At 38.6% G+C, this 14,745-nt stretch overlaps 1 protein-coding gene across 1 annotated transcript in view; it reads left to right on the top strand.

The window, feature by feature from the left end:
* Positions 1 to 14,745, top strand: part of stk32c (serine/threonine kinase 32C) — a 97,666-nt gene that overhangs the window by 22,063 nt on the left and 60,858 nt on the right. The window contains exon 2 of the mRNA XM_015033580.1: positions 8,853 to 8,908. Coding sequence (XP_014889066.1) covers positions 8,853 to 8,908 — 56 coding nt within the window. The remainder of the gene's footprint in view (positions 1 to 8,852; positions 8,909 to 14,745) is intronic.

The raw sequence follows: 14,745 nt of genomic DNA, 5'->3' as shown, positions 1-14,745 counted from the left end.
AGCTCCTTTAAATCTCTAGTTCCAGCCAGACCTTCTCCCTTCATCGCCGTCCAAGGCTCATGGCCTTCCCTCCGCTGATCAAAAGAACATGTGTCATGGTGAGACTATCAAAGAATGTCAGAAAGATAAATACGGCCTATGAAAAGTGTCAGAATGAAATTAGGATAAATGTTACAGTAGGTTTCTCTGGTGCTGCTGACTACTACACACCATGAAATGTGGCTTACTAGAAGCCTGAAATATTCAGTAATCACGTGGGAGGGGAAGCTGCTGCAAAGCAAACTGTTTCTTTAATGCAGGGCCTTTAATGATCCTGGTTTCACAACCACTCAGTCGTATACTTCTGCCATTGCCTATGTGGATATTAAAGTGATGTAGTGAGCACTCAAGCATGTAGTCCTCATATTTTAAAACAATACCTTTCTGCAGATGCTGCAAAGCTGTTTGTGTTCGGCGTTTATGCAAATGGAAACCTGTCAGCGAAATCAAAGAAGACAGTTTGGATGAGAAGATGGAGTATCTTCAGAAGATAAAACAAGAAATGATTGATGCCTGACCCCATTGATTCTGTCCAAGACGATGTGCTAGTCACGCTGACTCTCAGATGTGCTTCGTATTAACATTTTCAGCTTTTCTCATTTCTCAAAGGACAAAGCTTTGCTTTCATACTCGCTCTCCCGTCTCCCTTTTAATTTGATATTCAGATTACAGCCGCTGCAGAAAGAGCCCCGTGTGACAGAACCTTGGCAGAATCTCGAGCTGTTTCAGGGGGAATACCGGCGAAAACATTGAAACTCAGTCATGTGGACTGAAGCTTGAGCGCTATATGAATGATATATTCTGACAGACTGAGATAATCAGGAGAGAGATGAAAGAAAGCAGCCGATGACGGCGCAGATTCTTTTATCCACCTCACTCATGTTTGTGTGGCTTCAGGGTTGATTCTGGGAGAAACTTCCTGCAAGATAGCAGAAGTAAAAGGACAGAAGTTTGTTTTGGTAGCTGATCATAACTAGCCAGTTGTAATTTTCAAGTGAAACCTTTGTTATACAGCAAAGTTTCAGTTTAGGTCTCCTGTTATATTTCTGTCTCGTTCCTTATGAGCTCCAGTATCTGTTGTGCCTTTTATGGCCTCTACAGATTTCTTCTGGTTTTACATATTTTGTCACATTTACCTGCCTTAGATTAAACTATCTCTGCCTTTTTTGTGTTTTTCCACAGGACCTCAATATGATCCAAGTCAGGACTTTGACTAGGAACCTCAAAAGCCTTCATTTTGTTTTAGGCATTGCAATTATTGTTCTGTTGCAAAACCAGTTTGCTCAAAAACCATCAAAATAACTGGTAGAGAACAGAATTATTTAATCCTGAGTTATGGTGGGTTTACAGGTTAGTTCAAGTAACTATTTCCAAAAAAAAGGTGCTTGCAGCCGTCTTTTCACCGGTAGTACTTTGGTGTTTCAACGTTTAGATAAGTACAGCAGTTTTTGGAGAAAAGAACCCACTTTAGTTGAATATGCACCAAAAATAATATATTTAGTGTCAAATAAACAGACAAACACAAAAGTTTGGACTCTTAGCGGGTTTAAAAATTTTATCAATCTTAAATTAAATTATATAAAAGATCATTTGGTTTCGATGAACCGTATGTCTGACGGTCAATTTCTTATTTTAGCTCCCCACAAGCTAAAATAATGTTAGCTAAGGTGCTAATAACATGTTGACCACTCCACTCAGTTTGTTAGCATTCACCTTCACAAGTTGAAATCACTCAAAACATGCAAATGCTAACATTAGGATGCTGACTAATGTTAACTTTGTATATGTTGATGGTATTAAAACTGTTGTTTTTAAGCTAAAATTAAGTAGAACGCTAATGTTAGCATTAGTGCTATCACATTGGGAGTGACCACTTTTAGGAGCTTCATCCTCACAGTCCAGATTGAACACATAAATGTGTTTTAATCTCTCCGGATTAGGAGAGATTTTTGTACTGATTTCATCTTCGGACAACGCAGTAGATGTTAAAAAACTGGCAGAGCAAAAATAAAAAGCTTAATAAAGTTGTTAAAATGCTTTAATAATTAATTGGTTAATAATCCATTAATTTTATTATTAAAAGAAGTTAAATAAATTACATAAAATAAAACTGCAAGATTTTGAGATCTTTTTTTACCAGTTTGTGTTTGGCACCATCATTGTTGCTAGGCAACTGAACTTATGCTGGACTTGGCGCCAACTAAGCACTTTGCCACTGTCAAATGAATGATATTAGCTTACTGCTAGCATACATCTAGCCTTCTAGCAGCAGTTTATAAGTTAAATTTGGCAAAAATGCTAATGGTAGCTAAAACGCTAACGGTTTGGGCAACTTTTTAAGATGCTATTGCTAATGAGACGCCATAATTTCCCAATCCTAGAAAGAATCAGGCGCCGCTGTGATTATATTAGCCAGTTGAAGGAGTGGAAGTTGATGTGTTTTTATCCATATTGACTCTGCTAGAGTTTGTTTTGTTTTTCACAGGCATCAGTGCTAGTTTGGAAGTAAATAATTCACGGAACATCCTGATAAGGAAGTATCACTTCAAATAACTGAATGCAGTTAAATTTTTTGTGAAGTCTTAGTAGCTGGGGTAGCAGTGACCACTTTGAGTTATTTAAATGCCACCAAATTGGTCTTTTTCCCCCCTCAGTTTTAGTCTCTATCCTCCCAGCTGAACTCTGAGGCATGCAGTGAATCTTCACGTTGAACCTTGGCTCCATGGCATTAAGTGGTATTGCATCGATCAATACGTCAAGCCCTATTGACATCAAAGGCATTAGGTTGCCTCCCCATTAGATAAGTGCTTTGCATTCTGCGCGCCCCGCCAGCGCAGCAGCAGCGCTCGGCTCGGCTCGATGCATTCAGTTCAGGTGACAGCCCAGCAGTATAATCGGTCCGGTTTATCGATCGTAGTGGGGATTCTCTGCAGATTATCTACTTGGGGGGAATCCAGGGTGAACTTGAAAGCAGAACTGAGTCGTCGTTGTTGTTGTTTTGCATTTTCTAATCTTCCTCATTCTTGGTGGTTTTATGTTACACCCAGAGATATTTCTAGAGATGACCACTTACTGAATACTGAGGCTGTGGATTTTCTCGTATCTTTGCATTTCTTATCAATCAAAAACCTTTAAGACACACAGCTGGAGTCCTATAGGAAATCTGGAAACTGATCGTAAAACAATTTTCAATTTGCATTTAACCTCAGAATTTCACTGTCTTGATTTTGTTTGAATTGCATTATAAAATGGAGCCATCTTACATTTTGTGGCCATTTAGTTCATTTTCTGTTTGTTGTTTTTTGCAGCTGATCCTTTTGAAACTGGCCTGATGAATGGCACAGATAATCCAGAATACACAAAGCATTGAAAGAGTGCAGTTAGAGCCAAAGATTTAAATTTAAAATGATTTTCATTCAATATGGACTGTTCTATCTGGCTGGAAATGAGCAAAGGGTGTCTCAAAATTAAATAAAAGTAAGACAAAATTTTAAAATATATAATTCACATGTGTTTCTTCGTGTTATTAAGAATGGGTTGTTGAAAATTATGTATGTTATTCTGAAAAATATTTCTTAGAATTATATTGGAGCTTTTATTTTATAATTGTTTTGTCTTATTTGGGCAAAAAAATGCAGATTTGCATTTTATTGCTGTGTGAATGCAGCCTCAATTAGATATTTATTAAATCAGGACTTTGACTGGACCATTCAAAACATTCAGAAGAAACCTTTAATCTGAAAATTATTCAGGTGTATGAATAATTTGGGTCATCTTTATCTGTTTTGATGACCAGACAAGTTTTGGCTACACTTTTGGAAGTTGACTTCTTATTAAGCAAACATCTTCGATTATTGCTCTAAAATTTAAACTTGGCTTCACATTTCACTGAGTTCTGGTTCTGTTTTCTTACTGTTTCACACACAATAACATCTAAATCTGTTCTTATAACATTATTGAGTGATTTTGTTTATTTTGAGTTTTCCCTAAATATGGATTTTATGGAGACGTCACACACACTGTGATGTTTTAATCTCACCTTTTGTCTTTTTCCAATGTTAAGTCTTATAAACATGGTGACATCAGAGCAGGTGTTGGGCTGAAATCATTGGTCCTGAGTTGTGGGTTGGCTCTCCAAACAGAAGAGAATTGCAGGAGAGTTGAAGTTGTTTCTGCTGATCGATGGCCGCTCCTCCTCCTCCTCCTCTTCCTCTCTCTCTCATACGCTCTTTGTGCCAGGAGCAGCCACTGTGATGATGATTAATAAAAAATGTCTCATGAAAATTACATTATCTCAGGATTCATAATTAATATCAAAATATGACTACACAGGCTAAGTTTGTATTTGTTTCTACATGCTATAGATGTTTTTGTGATCTTCCTCTTTGCACTGTCATTTGTTTTCCAGTTTGATGTTATTGCATCGTCTGAAGGTGTCCTCTTTGTCCTTCACCTCCTCTAACCTTTTGTCTCTTTAATCATTCTCTGCATAAAAATATGTTTCCTACAGACTTTAATTATCATATCTGAGATTTTGATTAAAACCACAAGAGGTAAGAAATAATTAGAAATCTTTAATAAAATGAGCTGGATGGTGAAGCCCTGGTTCAGAACGATGACATCATGCTAATGTCGACTTTAAAACATCAGTTTTCTGATTTCCTTATAATATTTATGTACTTTGGAATAAAAACTGATCAGTTTTTATAAAAAGTAACTTTATTTTTTACAAGTAATTTGTAAATTACTTACTTTAAAGTATAAAGAAGCATAAAAAGGAACAAGGATTAGGGGACATTTTTCTGTCATAATTCGAGAGCACTCACATTTTCAATCTGAAAGCAACATTTAATGTCTTTTGTTCTCAATATTTTAATACTTTTGCTTAAATTTTAAGTTTGAAAGCAGGACTTCATGTCTTTCTTCTCAAAACTTGTAAATACTTGTGCTCAAAACTCCTGCTCTCTTTCAAATATTCACTCTGCTCTCTCAAACCTTTCTCCTCACGCTCAAAACTTCTCTGCTTGGATCAAATCTCCGCTCTTTACTCTGTTGTGAATCATTTTCTGCTCGCTTGGAACACAGAAGTACCGTTGCCTGGCAACCTGTCAGCCAATCGAATGAAAGAGTGGAACTGGGTGCGTTTGTTTCCTTCTAGTGGGTGTGCCTGTGTGCCACATACACTAGAAAATAAAAAATACTTGCTAAGATTTTGTGTTTTTGCATTTTTTTTTTTTTTTTTACAGAATTTGAACCAGTTGAACATGTGGAACATATTTTCAGACAAAGAAGATTTTTCATCTTAAATGCAAAATGTACAGTTTTGGAATCTGTGTACTCCATTTAATGATTAGTTGATTACTAGATGACAATGAATTTGATTATTCGTTTCAGTCCTAATTGAGTAATCTGAAGGATAGACACGACCAGCAGATTCCCAGCTATTCCTGCTTGGGCTTCTTGCACGCCGCTGTCAGTCTCACACTTCCTGTGCACCTCGACTCGGGCTTTCTGCCAACAGCAGCTTCCCTACAGGAGACAAACACCCATCGCCGAGGTTCTCCGTGTCTACTCAGCGCCGAGTCCTGCTGGGTCAGCAGATTGTAGCACCAGACCGAAAAAAGAAGGTTGTCGTTCTCCCATTACACAACGATAAAATAAAGAATCTGGCTTTCCACCGAGGCTTTGGATGCATTTGGCTGTGGTCTTTAGCGCAGCGTCCAGAGGAACCTGAGAGTGCTTGATGGCGCCAGCATGCTGCGCAGTAAAGATGCTGGTTTCCTCCCGGGCCTCGCTCACCACCATCTAACTGTTGTTTTCTTTTCCTGAAGCGCCTCTTGACCGTGAAACCTTGCAGCTTACAAAAACGTTCAGCGATGCTCCGTTGATTGCTGTAATTTTCACATCAGAGTCTCAGACGGACGTTCCTAAGGTCTTCGGTATTCGCTGCGGATGTTCCTGCGTAGAAGTTGGGTCTCGTGGTTCTGTAAGAGAAATAGTGACTCTTTGGCTGAGTTTATATTTAATATTTGACAGGAAAAGCAGTCCATCAGAAGCTGCACTGTTTTTTTTCTTTTGTACTTTTGAAGGTGACATATAATGCTTCCTTGAACAGTTTGGGATACGTTTACATATTCATTACCAAATCATTCTTTGACGACGAGATTTCAGTTGGCTCAGTTCTGCCTATTTTGAGCTGTTTTAGGGCGTCTTGTCACTTTAAATCCAAATGAACAGGCCGCACCCTCCAGCTCAACATTTACACTCGCCCATAAAAATGGCTGCAAACCTTACACAACCATAAAACTTTGAAAAGCAGAAGTGGAGCCTCCTGCACAACAAGCAAGAGTACAGCAAGTTGTTGATGGATAAATCAACAACAAAACGACGGAGCGTACAGCGGGTGATCAAGCATCTTGGAATTCATCTTGGGTTGCTAGGTAACGGGCTGGGCTTCTCTGGGGTTGCTAGGTAACTGTGGAGTGCCTGTTGATTTGTGATGTTGCATTCCGGAGGCTTTTGAAATGGCTCATTTAACAGACAATAAAAAACATTAAGTTATTGCCAAAAAAACAGCTGGGTGGGTTTTTTACAGCACTTAGACTGGATTTAGAAACAGGTGAGGCAGAAGTGGAACCAACAAGAGTGCGTCAAGTGGTTTCTGGGTGTTAAGGCAAGAACAAAGCACTTGTATAATCCAGCAGCCATTGTACAGTGCATACAGTGGTAAAAGCAGTTGACCAGACCTGCTGGAGTTCAGCTTGGGTTGCTAAGTAATGGGCAGAACTCTGCTGGGGTTGCTAGGTAACAGACCAGGCATACCGCTTTGTGACGTTACATTCGGGAAGCTTTTGAAACTGCTAATTTTCCAGACACCAAAAAAAACAACAACAACAAAAAAAACATTTAACTTATTGCCAAAAAACATTTACTTTTTAAATTAATCTAATTATTTTAAGAACTTTGGCTGCTTTTAGAACCAGAAGAGACTCAAATGGAAGTTCCAAAATGTGAGTTTTGTTCGATAGGTCCCATTGAAGATGTTGTGAACCTATTTATGTCCTGCAGTACAAACTTCTCCCCCTTCACCGTTTGGCAGAGACCCTGTAAGCCTGTATAATAGGACTTGCATTGCTTCCTACATACTTCTTCCTCCCAGCGTGTGTGGGTGCCATGCTGCCTCCGAAAGGGATCGCTACAGAAAACACTACATCCACAGCAATTATCCTCTTAGCATGCAGCGATGTCTCCTCCTCAATCTGAAGAGTGGCTCCTTTCAGCCAGACCGGCCTTGAAGAACCAGGGTTCCCTTTTGTTTTGCGTCACATTTAGTCGCTGACTCATACTTTGTGGAAGCGCTGCCATCATGGATCAATGGTTAGAAAGAAAAAAAAGTCAATGTGATCGGTTGCTCAATAGATTCCTCCTGATGGTAACATTTTCTGACTTTTATTTCAAAAAGTCATGCTCAGCGTCACATCTGCAGAAGGAGTTGAAGATTAAATCATTAAATATTCCTTGAAGGCAAATAAAGAGTTCAGGCTCAAATTTCTTCCTGCTAAACTTGGAAGGAGTTGATTAAACTGGAGTGTAAATATTGAGCTGGTTTTTCTGAAAGTCAGCGCTGCTAAATGCCGCTGCGGCGTCTTCATCCCGTCCGGTGAATCCCTGCTTTCATCGCGTCTCTGAGTCAGAGGGAAAAAATGAATCCTTTAAAAAAAGAAACTGCTGAGTGTGTGAACCCGGCTAGCTGTATTTACATTTTCTCACACTTCTCTTAATCCCTTTTCTAATACCACACAAAACGCTGCGTTCATGGTACTGTCTCACAGAGTCAGAACGAGGGGGAAATCAGAGCCGGGCCTTATGGAGGGATTAGCTGCACACAGAAGTCTGAAATAGGAGAATCCACACCGGATTATCTTGACTTTCAGACAACACAGCAACATCACAGCAACCGGAAGCTCTACCTACAGGCTATCGGTCTGCTCAGAGCAACCGAGCGCGCTGCTTTTTCCCTCTTGATTGCTTCCTGAAAAAGAGCTTAAAATCCTGTTGAAACTCCATCATGACGCCGCTGGAGTTGCCGTCCGCCCTGCTGTGGCCACATCTGCCCGGACCACGGCTGCACTGGCAGACTTGCACCCCGGGATCAGCAGCAAATCTCAATCAGGAGCGTGGGATGCCAGGAGGGGGCCGGCGAGTGGAAGCACATCATCTGTGCAGCGCGGCTGATTTTTCTGACTTTCGTCAGCGCATGAGATCACAAGCTTTCCATGCATCGGGAGACGGGGAAAATGTTCACACACACACCTCTTCAGATCGTATATGTTTGATAAGACCGAGACTGGAAACTACTTTGTGCCTAAACTGGCAGTATGCCCAAGGTCAGCTGTGGAAAATCTTGCTTTCACAGAGCAACTCCTGCAGACTAGCGGCAGCAATTAGCACGCTGAAGAATGTTTGTAAAAGGAGAAATACTGTTGTGATGAGCAGGAGCTTCTTAAAGAGACAGAAGCCCAATTTCAAGGCACCAAATTGCAAAGTCAAATTTATTTAAAGTTATGTTTGTTATATACATAATTTCTATACCAACTGAAGGTGATATAGTTACTTGACTGTGCTATAAAATGGCACTATGTGTTAAGTTCTATAGCTGTCCAAGCTTTAATGCTGCTCCAGTATTTCTGCATTATATTTTTAGTTTGACGTTGCTTGTTCTGTTAAAATGTCAAATATCATGTTGCAACCAAACCTCATTTTGTAATTGCTCAGTGTTTCCTGACTCTGCTTCTGTCTCTGTTTCCTTACAGTAAACTTTGACCACTTCCAGATTTTGCGGGCGATCGGAAAAGGGAGCTTCGGAAAGGTAACGCAGGTTTTTTTAATGCTTCACCTTTTACCCGCCACATTCATTATCTCTCTTCCTGGATGGTAAATCACATTGTGGTGCCTAAAAGAGTCATTTTTCTGTTTCAATGTGATTATTTCCTTAAGTAAAATTTACTTTTCCGTCTCACTCCGCCGGCTTCTGGGAGTTCTGACCCAGCGTCTCGGTTTAATTACCGAGCAGCGCTGCGCTGTTGCTGCGTTTGTCTTCATCTGCTGGGTTGGACCTGGCTGGAGGGGGAAACGTGGCGTTTCTCCGGTGTTTGTGGGCATTCTCACTCCCAGCAGCGGCCACAGGTGTTTGTGTCGTCATCAGCAGGCTTTGTGGATTAAAAAATGACATTTTTGATCAACATTAGTTTCTAGCTGTGTGTGTGTTGGGGGCTTTAATGCGTTTTCATCAGCACACAATTGGACTCTGGGGGCCTGAGTAGTTTATTCTAATTTTAAATCCCAAACATCTCAGCTAATATTTGTTCATTATTCATTTGTTGTGATATTCTCGTTCTCTTCTGAAAACATGTCCCGTGGATATGATGAACACATTAACATGTGAATTTATGTAAATTTATACTTATTGCTTTGTTCCCTGCAAGCTGTTTTCACCTCCTTCGCTATACAGAAGGGAATCTTCAGCAAAACGGGATGAAGAATATGTGGAAATATGAATATATATATATTACTGAACCCACTGGTGACCTGTTCAGGGTGTTCCTCACAACCCTGCAAGGATACGGGGATATTTTCTAAACTGCTGCCCAGAGTAGTGAATATAAATATTATTTAGTGGCGTAATGAAGTCAGTTACTTAATCAGCAATGACGTTTTTCACGGTGGAGAACCAAAGAGCTTCAGCACATAACAGATTAAAAGTTTAAAGTTTTCAGCTTTTAACCTCCATCTGCCAGAGAATATGTAGAATAAAGAGACTTTCTTGTCCAAATGAAATACCCAGAGTTGAACATTTGTGAGAAAAAATCTCTGAAATTTTAAGATTAATCCAAAAAATCTCTGAAATTTTGAGATTAATCCACATTGAAAAAATGTGGAAGTTTCAAAAGTTTAACATTTTTGACTTTTCCATTTTTTTCTAGAAAATTTCTGAGATTAATTAAAACATTTATGTGTTTTTGATGGGAATTTACTCCCATTTTGTTTCTATTTACAATAGCCCTAATAAATGATTCTCAATTCAAATTTTGTTTTGAAATCCTTTTTTTTTCTACGATCAGTCAGACTTCAGTCAGACGTTTGTGCGAACGGTTTACGACCCAAATGTACTGAAATACATGTAGTGCACTGTTTGCAGAAGTAGCAATGGATGGAGCCGTTTATGGATTGATTTGAAAGTTTATGGGAGCGATGGGAGCCGACAGCATCGCCACAAAATCCTAACAACACGAAGGAATATAATAAAAAGAAAGCACAACTAATAGCAATGGCCTTTTGGTGTAAAATTATGGTGCATTTCTCACAATATAACTGTAAACTTCAGAGTTTGAAAACTTAATACTATATATATAATTTAGCTCCACATATGGAAGTGGCAAAAGTCAAATTTTGGGGGGTTGAAAAGATCAGAATTGGGACTAAGTGGCATGATTGGAAAACCGTCTCTTGTATTTACTCAGGTTACACGTGATATCAGGTTACTTACTATATTATTTATTTCAACTGAAACATTTACAAAACAAGAGAAATCCATAAGGAACCAAACAGCCGTAATGTCGGATACACCGGTGCAACTGGGGAAAAAACGTTGCACTCCAGAGACTTTTAGTCACATTTGAGAGCAAATTAGTTGCACTCTGGTGCCCTGTAATATTCATGCAATGAATCCAATTAACTGCAGCAGAAGGCTTCCTGATCTGCAAGAAGATGATGGTAAAAATCTGTCAGTTTAAAGTATTTGGTGGAAAGTTTTCACCGGCGTTCCCGTCTTTTTCAGTCCGCTCACAGAGATGCTGGAGGTGATCTCATTTGATGTTTCGCGGCCTCACGCTGTGCTCCTGCTGCGTCTGGGCACCTAACAGCATAACTCTTCAGTTTCCCATGAAACGCATTTAAGAAAGAGAAGATGAAGTTTGAAATAAATTAGATTTTTGAGGCAAACAATAATGTGGAAAGTCATTATGTTTCCAGACGAGTATTAATCCTGCAAAGCTGTTACTTTTGCATCATAAAGAACACATTTAGTTTCTGTAACACGCTACTTTGTGTGGCAAAAAGGACCTTATGTAGTGCAATGAAACACAATCTGTGGTCCATAGCTTGTGTAGGTGCTCCAAGAAAAAAAAAGAGAGAAGATCTTAAAGGTTTTGAGTCGTAGTAGCTGTTGTTTGATGTTTGTGTTTGCTTGTGAAGGAGTGAAAATGAGTGCTGTGGGACTCGTTTCTTGCCTAGCAGGGAGTCGTGAGCCGCAGGAGGGGGAATGCCAAGAACGATGCAGAGGAACCCTCTTCTTCCAAGAGGCGTTTACAAACTCTCTGAACCGTTTACCACTTCTCTCTGCTTCTCAAATCCATGACGCTTCAGCTCCTTCTGCAGAAAAATGTGTTTATTTTTTTATAACACATCAATGTGCAGATTGGTAACAGTCAATTCATGTTAACTATAAGAATTTGTTTATCTGTGCTTGATAAGATATTAGGTGTGCTTCTGCAGCCTGCGTTGAATTTCAAGGACTAGACAGAAACCACGTCTAATATTGAATATTAGTGCTGCAACTATTATTCTGATAATTATTGGATTAAAAAAAAACTTGGTACATTCTGCTGGTTTTTCATTTAACAAATTAAACCTTTTTTTAATACAATGTCAGAATCACATTAATTCATTATTCATTAAAATAAATAGCAAAGAAACTAAAAAAACAATAGGTTGACTAATATGTAAAAATAAACTTCTTTCAAATGGATCAGAAAGTGCAATATTTAATATTATTAAATGTTTATTATAATTTAACATAATAAATATACGATTTAATTTAACATTTACTTATTTAATCTAAAATGAAAAGCATTTATTTTATAAATATAGTATATATGATCAGATATTATAGATATAATATATATTTATGTAATTGAAATAATATATATATTTTAAATAAATTAATTATTTTAAATATGCTATCTGAAATAATTTTGAATAAAATGATTCATTTTAAATAAATCAATAAAATAAAAAATTTCGAATTAATAAAAAATATTTATATATTTATTATAAACAAATGTTTAAAGTAAATATTTATTTATGTAATATGATTATATTTACATTAATTATAAAGTAAAATACATAATAAATAATGTCGTTGCTCAGAGCACAAAACATAGAAATAGACTGAATAGATCTACCTTTACGGACTGGGAATATTGTCATCGATATCTGATCTAGAGTTTTCTTCAGTATTGATACCGATATCAGTATCGGTATCGGTGCATCGTGTGAATACACCCTGCTTAGCCACCTGCCTGCGTCGCTAAAGGAATGCATCGTCCTGGAAACTGAGGTGCGCTGGTGTTATTGTGTGAATTCCTGCGGTCTCCTCCGTCTTTCTCCCTCTGATGTTCTGAAGCATCTGTACTCCGGCAGATGGAGTGAGGAGGGATGTGATTCATTCCTCAGCGTAGCTCATTTGTAACAGCTCACAAAGCTCCACACACGTTCTCAGAGTTGATATAATTGCCTGCTTCCCCTTCGCACCCCCCCACCTCTTCTCCCATGAGTATCACCCTTCGCCCCCCCACCAACCCGCGCCCGTCCAGAAACCGCCGTGTCGACCGCGGGGCTCATTAAAACCTGTGCTACCGGAGCTGGAGGGCGACAGTCATCGGATCTGACAGCAGTTTAGTGACAGCTCCCCAACGCCAGCAGTCAGGTTAACATCGAAACGCAGAGAGAGGAAGAGAGAGAGGGGATGGAGACAGACACGGAAGGTCAGGAGTAGCGGAAGAACTCAGCTGGTGGTTTCCACGTCTTCATTTCCTGTGCCATGCAGACACTTCACTACAAATAACCCCTTGTTGGGCGCCCGTGTGATGGAGGTGGAGAGACGGACGGACGGAGACAGAAACAGGCGCTGGCAGTGAGTGGGAGCAGAAGAGAGACGAAGGGGGGCAAAAGGACAGCGAGAGGAAACTGTGACGAGCTCATATGGGAGAAATGCAGCAGGAAAGGTCAGGAGATGATGAAGCCTTTTTTAGCATTTGCTCTCTTTAGTCGCCCCACTCCATGTCCACCTGCCTGTAAGCCAGATATTGCTCACAAAAACGTCGTCCGTCTTCTTTAGCTGCCAGTGTGAAGACGGGAATTTGTTTTGCAGTTTTCCACCATCGCCTTCAGCTACCTTTTAACCTAGAAATTTGGCGCCTCCATCCCCCTTGTGCCTCTTTAGGTTTCACTGGAGCTCTGTTGCTAAGCTGCACAGGATTCAGGGGCCATATGGATAAAATCGCTCCAGGAACCCGAAATCTGCATCTTTACTTATTTAGCAGTTTGTTTTTAACTACGTCACTGTTTCTTTATACTAGTTCACAGAGCTGTTGTGAAATCTGAATCCTTCATTTTGCCGTCTAAGTTTGGTAAAGTGCTAGGAAAAACTCTATAATTAGATATTCGGAGTGTGTTGTATCCATTAACATTCCAACCATTTCCCCCTGAGAGACTCCGTCAAGTATCAGGACTTATAAAAAAAAATAAAATAAAATGTCTGCTTGTCCACGCCAGTTTTGTTCCACCTCCACATTTTCCATATCTGTGGCGCCGCGTGGAGAATTAATTGCAAAGCTGTGACTGAAGCCAGCTACATTTTCTCCCCTTTCAGGATAAAATTACATATTCTGCTTTTTTAAAATCTGATTTGGTTCTGGGATAAAAAAGGTTATTATGCTTTAAAAGTTCAGATAAGAATTCAGTCGACTAAACGTCCTTTCATGATCAGTGTTTCTGCCCCAGATGAGAAACCTTCAGAGGTTCGTATCTTCACGGCCTTTGAAGGTTTTGGAAATATGACATTTTTTAAGTACGAGTCGATTTTTGTCAAGCAGCGATCAAAAGAAGAGATGATTATTGACTATTGGCTTATTAAAGAGTCTTGGAGTTCGTTTATTTCACTTTTATCTCAACAGTACAAAAATGTCCAAGTTTTTTGTGCACATAACAAGAGCTGTTTTTAAAAAATAAATTTAACCTTTATCAAACCAGGTAGATCAGATGGGAACTCATTATTTAGTAATCAATTAATTGATTATTCAGATGATTAATCGATTAATCAGATAAAAATTGGCATTATTATTATTATTATTATTATTATTATTATTGTTGTTGTTGTTACTATTATTAATTATTTAACCATAAAATTAGAAATGCATTAATAAATACACATAAATAATTCAATTCCTTTTTTAAAAATAAGGAAATAAACATTTTATTGCCTAAAATGCAATAACATTACATTCATTCATTTGTAACATCAGTGCAGTGTGGATGTTCAGTACAGTCCATTTGTTTATTTTTTCATTACAGATTAATTAATAACAGACTTAATCTATTATCAGTTTTAATAATAATAGTATTTTTTTATCCAGGTGAATGTGAAACTGCCACTTCTGTTTCAGAATGTAAATATCTTTTGTATATTTCTGGTGTAATTACTGCTCTGAATATGTTGCTGTTTCAACAATTAGCTGTTTGAATCTGTGTACTCCAGTTAACATTTAACCAATTAGTAAGTAAGCAAGTAAAGCTTTATTTCTATAACACCTTTCAAGATAATCTCACAAAGTTCAACAAACAAAATAATAAAAACACAAACCAAAT

Source organism: Poecilia latipinna, unplaced genomic scaffold (genome assembly GCF_001443285.1).
Source record: "Poecilia latipinna isolate Pla-1442-1.1 unplaced genomic scaffold, P_latipinna-1.0 Scaffold273, whole genome shotgun sequence".
NCBI classification, from domain to species: Eukaryota; Metazoa; Chordata; class Actinopteri; order Cyprinodontiformes; family Poeciliidae; genus Poecilia; species Poecilia latipinna.
This window is presented reverse-complemented; position numbering and strand designations above follow the sequence as displayed.